The 6363-nt window shown below is 39.0% G+C and overlaps 1 protein-coding gene across 2 annotated transcripts in view; it reads right to left on the bottom strand.

The window, feature by feature from the left end:
* LOC117470991 (agmatinase, mitochondrial-like) overlaps positions 1-5422 on the bottom strand; it is a 12087-nt gene extending 6665 nt beyond the window's left edge. The window contains exons 1-2 of one of the 2 annotated variants that reach the window (XM_034115772.1): positions 4748-5422; positions 3894-4016 (exon numbers count right to left, since the gene is read on the bottom strand). In XM_034115772.1, coding sequence (XP_033971663.1) covers positions 3894-4016; positions 4748-4788 — 164 coding nt within the window. In that variant the 5' untranslated portion in view covers positions 4789-5422. The remainder of the gene's footprint in view (positions 1-3893; positions 4017-4747) is intronic. The other variant, XM_034115771.1, reaches the window with a different exon arrangement.
* Positions 5423-6363: the final 941 nt, after the last annotated feature.

A 6363-nucleotide genomic window follows, 5' to 3' on the forward strand; every position in this document is an offset into this window, starting at 1 on the left:
CAGACCAAGGGCGCCGGAAGTGGGGGGGCCAGGGGGCCCCCCCACTTTTGAGCCCTGCCCTAAATGTTCGCAGCGGCGGATGCCGTGGAACACTGTACAAATCCCGTTTCAATCCCCTCTACTCTAAAGTCGCATCTAAAACGCGATCTGATATAGCTGTGTATATTTTGTTATGTTTGATTGTTATATTCAATCTCATTAGCTACAGGCATTTTTTAAGCTTGTAAAGCTCTCACTCGCCACTCTGCTGTTCCTCAGCGCCGCTTCCCCTCCCTCTGCTGAAATTATGAATGTAAGGCGTATAGTAATCATAGATAACACGGCAGGGTCCGTTACAGTTTGTTTTCATCTGATTTCAAATAAACAAAGTCTTGGCTTTCAGAATATTAAACTTGTTTCGGCAAATTCAGATGATGAATACAACTTTGAAGCTTGTAGACATAATTACAAGCGGAGAACGGAGTAACGTAGCGTCACAGCAGGCGTAACAACAGCCGGGGTTTCTCCTGAGTGTTTCCCCGGGGAAACAAACACAATACACACACAAACGCAAAAATACACAAACACACACGTATACACACACACTCGCGGGCTTTCCCCAGACCAGTAATCCAAACGAAAATATCTTCCCTCCGTTTTTGATAATTTGCTCCGCTTCCAGAGAAGGGGAAACTTTGAAGGCCTTTTTCTCAAAATGATGACTCGGTAACAGTCATTATATAATGTGACATATTTTGCTTAATATTTGGAGTACAAAAACAATCCTGATATCATTAGAAAGCTAGCCTTTTCTATTTCATCACACTGGCTGACATGATTCTCCAATGTTCTTTTAATATATGCATCCTCGTTGAATTGTGACTGCATGTCCTCAAAAGAACACTCACAGTGTCTGCACTTACTGTAAGCAAAGCCCACTCCCTCTTTGAACCCTGCAAGTTCATGCTGTGCCAGGGTGTCGCCACACAGAGAAACCATAGCACCATGTATTGTTTTCTCCCCGTTAATAGTTTGCATTTTAACACCACTGTACAATGCATCCATGTCTTCCTTTATTCTATTCAATATTACATCTACACCAGATTGACGGAGGTCTGCTGATTTAGCCATTGCAAGTAGCCTAATAGCTTAGACCTGTATTTTGGATTTATATTACCTAGGGCAGGGGTGTCAAACTCAATTTTCATCACGGGCCACATCAGCATTATGGTTGCACTCAAAGGGCCGGTTGTAACTTAAAGACTATATCATTAATTAATATAACTTCATAATTAACTACGTCTGAAAGCAGAAGTCTAGAGCAAATAATTGCAAGTCTCTTCAGTAAGAATGTCACAATATGATTTTAAAAGAAAAGCCACATTCTGGAAAAACATTGATTGTGACATTTTGAAAAAGAGAAGTGACATTTTGAAAAAGAGAAGTGACATTTTGAAAAAGAGAAGTGACATTTTGAAAAAAAAATCTATTTATGAGAAAAAGGCTAATTCTAAGAAAAAAGGCATATTTGGACAAAAAAAGTCAAATTCTGAGAAAAAGTCAAATTTGAGATGCATTGTGGGACATGTAGTTTATGGACATCGTGCTTCTGTAAATCGGCATGTAACCGTATAATAAACATATTACATTCTTTCAGAGCTCTTGCGGGCCACATGAAATGAAGTCGCGGGCCGGATTTGGCCCCCGGGCCTTGAGTTTGACACCCCTGACCTAGGGTGTAGTACACCATTAACAACTTGTTCTTTGATGAAAAGGATCCTAGTGGATTACAGATCTCTATTTCGTCTGTATACAGAATAATCTGCAGTGCATTTGGTTTCTCTGAAAATAAGGGATGAGATTTTAAAAGAGAACCATCAACAAGGTCATGAAAAACCCTTCACTGCACCTCTGGGGTCCCTCTTCAATCATAGTCAAAATCCTCGGATGTAATAGGAACTGCTCTACACTTTTGACTAATGGTACATAATAAAATAATTTGTCTTTGATGACAAAATCTGTTGATCCTCCACGTTTCTTCCTGCATATGGTTCGAGCAATTGGAATTTCCTCTGCATCCACACAACAAAACTGCTTCCTAATAACACTGTTCTGGCGAAATGTTGTTGAAACATTAGCAAAGGGGTCAATGAAACCGTCAAATATACCCATTGCATCTTTTTCAAGTTGATTGGTTGTACTTCCTGAATTCTTCTTTAGAACTTCCTTCATCTGCGTCCTGAGGTTGTCCAATAGTGATGATTGATACTGCTGTACCCCAGCAACAATGTCATTCATGCCTTTCTGAAAGTGATGTGATCAATCTTTGATGTTGGAACACATTATCATGATCACTGTAGCTTTATGTGATATACAGTTTTGCTTATGACATAGACACAACAGTGAAGTGGATAACCACTAAGACTGAACTCGGCCATCAGTGAACCTATTAACTGCTGAATGTGTACAATAAGTAGCCAAATACTGTGCTCTGTTCTCATGTGTAAGGAAGCATCTTACCTGTGACAGACCATGCTTGGATCGGGCATTGATAACAAAGGCAGTGGCATGTGTTGTCAGATCCTACAATTAGAGATGTCCCGATCCGATCACGTGATCGGGGATCGGAGCCGATCACGTGATTTTCAAAAGATCGGAATCGGGAGCAAAAAATCGGGGATCGGAATTTTTTTTTTTTTTTTTTAATAAAATATTTTTCTTATTTTATTAAATGTTACAAAACAAAAATGACCATGTTCACGTCTTAAAGTCATCCTGAGGCCTTAGTTTTGGTTTAAAATTACACAACATCATGTATGTGTTGCTTCTTTTGGGCTTGTTTTCATAGACCTGGTTGCTTATTTCTCTCAAATCTGGCAACAGAGTGGGCGCAGTGTCTAATAGTAGCAGTAAGCTAACGAGAGGCTACGTTCAGCTGGTGTAACGAGAGGCTACGTTCAGCTGGTGTAACGAGAGGCTACGTTCAGCTGGTGTAACGAGAGGCTACGTTCAGCTGGTGACTCGGGAGTCGGGACAGAGAAAATGTCAGGAGTTTGGAAGTATTATAAAATTGAAAGCGAAGGCAGTGTAACAGCCAGATGCAATGTTTGCAAGGCGGAGGTTCCGCGTGGTGGAAAGAACAGAGCTACGTTCAACACGACCAATCTAATACAAACACCAACAACAACACGACGAGTACACAGCGGCCACTCAGGTAACGGCACTGAAACAACCGACACTTTCAGAGACTTTTCAAAGGAAAGAGAAACTGCCCCAGAACAGTGTTTTCACTGTTACACTGGCCAAAAAAATAACAGCCAAGATAGCTGAATTCATCGCGTTGGATGACCAGCCGTTATCTGTTACCTTTTTTTTCTCTTAATGCATTGCATAAAGATCGGATCGGGAAAAATCGGTATCGGCAGATTGTCAAAATCAAATGATCGGAATCGGATCGGGAGCAAAAAAAGGTGATCGGGACATCCCTACCTACAATACAAAATGTAGTAACTTGACATTTGCAGGTATAACATTACTCACTGTGACAGAAATATATAACCATTAAATGTATGCACATCTGATGATAAAAACACTGGTGAGATGTGGTGAGCAAAGATAGATAATTTAATATGTTGTAACTCTGACCAAAACATATCAAACATTAGTATTCCAACAAGACAATAAGCCGTTGTAACTCTTTATGTGTTCATTTAGTTTTGCTAGTACAGCACATAGAAATACATCTTCACATATACCTCTAGGTTTTATGAATCATTTGGTGAATTTAAATGAAATATTTTGACATAATATTGATATATAAATGATATGCTAGGCCAATATTAGCCACTACTATATCGACCTTTATTTGGCATCCCTTAATTTTCAGTAGATAGTCAACAACAAAGAAAACATACTTGGTGCACTGTGACAGCTCCATCTTGGTCGATGCCCATTTGCTCTTCAACTGAGTCAGGTGTGTGAAGGTTCTGATCCTTGCTGCTGGAGTCGGCTGGAAGCTGATCGGGTTGAATGTTGTCCTGTGTACAACATATCAAAGAAACAAGATTGTTTGAAATTGTATTTAGCTTCACTAAAAGAGCAATTTAAATATTGAATTCCTATCTATCTAAGATTATTTTCACATTAAACAAACTTTGGGGGTAAGAGTGATTTCAGCAACAATTACTAACTTTAAGTAGTAGCACTTTGTCCATTGTCTGGGTAACACTCTTTATTACATTTTTTCAGTCCAGAAAACAAAACCATGAAACTTTTTTTTCTAATCAAATCTGAAAATGTATTTATTTTGTTTTAAGTTTAATAGTGGGTAAAGAATTTGGGATGTATTTCTGATTAGCTAAAACTGTGAATTCAACAAATCATGTGCAGATCCTGACAGTGATGCATGCACCTTGCAGGATCTTGCAGAGTGAAAAAGTGGAAAACCATAATTTTTGTGATTTACTGTTGTTTGTAAGTGTGGCCAAACGTTACCAATGTAATGCATATTTTGTAACGGTTTTTTCATCCCCACAAAAACACTACATAGCTAACTGCTGAATTAAAAATATATGGCTGACAGATGCCGCCTGCTTGCAGCCTAGCAGATTGATAACTAAATAATAACTAAATGTGGCTGATCAGTATTGGCTAACGCTATCTGTAACATCACAAAACGTACGAAACTAACCCTGTATCCAAGTTTTTTAAGCACGTGGCCCAACCACTGTAGCTAACAATCTTAGCTGACTTAGCAGACGTTACTTACTTTTTGCTGCGGTGCTTGGGTTTCCTCCTGTCGGTTTCCATCTCCACGTGTGGCGTCGCCAGGTCTGGTGTCTTCAAGAAGATGTTGAACGTGTTTTCTCTTTACATGATGGTAGAATGAGTTGTACACTCTATATTCCTCAGTGCATCCATCAATGCCACAGAGCAACCTGAAGTCAGGGCTGTGACTGTGCAGTCGATACGCACCGCCAAAGCATCGTGAAATCTTCCAAAAGTTAAAGTTATTAAAACGTTTCTGCAGCAGGCCATGTGTTGGGGAAAATAACTAATGAAGTGGGTTTATCACATTCTCTAGCTGTATAGGGGAGGCCAGTGAGTCATGTTCCTATATATATATATACACGTTATAATAATGCCTGGGAATAACTTGTGGAATGATGTGCATCGAGAAACAGATGTTTGAAATGTTACCTATGACCGCATCAGTTATTAATATTCCTAATATTTGCAACTTATACAATATCTCTGTCACCCCTCTTTAAGAATAGTTGGTACCTTCCAATGGGAACCGCGAAGAGGGTCCATTAAGGGCGTGTGTTAGGTCAGGTGCACCTAGCTTCAGGGTTGCTGGCTAGCTTTCCTTCAGGCAGAAGACTGAACCTCCGCAAGTGATTTCACATTTAACTACGCCATGGATGAACATGGAAGAGATATCACATATTCGGGCATGGATCCTATTGCAACTGCAGCATTAAAAGGTAATGTAATTGTGTATTTTATGCTGCACCTCTCCAGCAAGCTTTACATTATTTTAATCGGTTGGACTACAAGTTAGCATGCAAAGTAAGCTAGCTAGCTGGCTACATATCTAGCGTTAACTTAGCTAATATCTACTGTAAGCTGTTAATAACTGCACAAATGACAAATCGTGGTTAACATTTTAGTTGATACTGTATTATTGCCAGAAATAATGTCAAGAAGCAAATGAGCCTTCCACAACTGACAGTAAAGTATTTAGCATAGCCATTTTTGGCGCCCTTCTTTGTTGTAGACAGCATTTCAAAATGCGTTGTTGTATGATAGTGCAGGCTATTGAAACTAAACTGTCCTTTGGATATAAGCAGGCTTGGGACGTAAATTATGCTTATTTGAATAAAGATTTCAAGGTAAAGACACTGTTTTGAAAATAAGTTGAACTGTCTTTGCTCTTAAACATTTGTTTTATTGTACTATAAAACATGCCGAAAATGTATAACTTTTATAGCCTATGAGATTTTACACATTTGTGTTATGGATTGATCCTAACAACATGCCTCGTTTATTCATTTCCCTGGTGCCTTTTTATTTTCATTTGGCCAAAATAACTTTAACTCTGGATGAACCTATTGTAACGGCAATCTTTTAAATGTAAATTATAAGTAAGTGCAATACATGTTTTAATGTTAAAGAAAATCTTGTGAAGCCAGCCAGAAATGTACATTACTCTTTCATTTGATGTATTTAGATAAATATGTTATTAGTTGCTTTTTACCTTATTATGAACTGTGTGGTTAAATCTGTTTCCAGCTGCTAATATAAGCAGAGACATGCTGCCAAGCCTCTCTAAGGAGGACTTGCGCGATCTCCTTCCCAGGCCTGAGCACTTCAGAAGAAGAA

Source organism: Trematomus bernacchii, unplaced genomic scaffold (assembly GCF_902827165.1).
Source record: "Trematomus bernacchii unplaced genomic scaffold, fTreBer1.1, whole genome shotgun sequence".
In the NCBI taxonomy this organism is placed as follows: domain Eukaryota; kingdom Metazoa; phylum Chordata; class Actinopteri; order Perciformes; family Nototheniidae; genus Trematomus; species Trematomus bernacchii.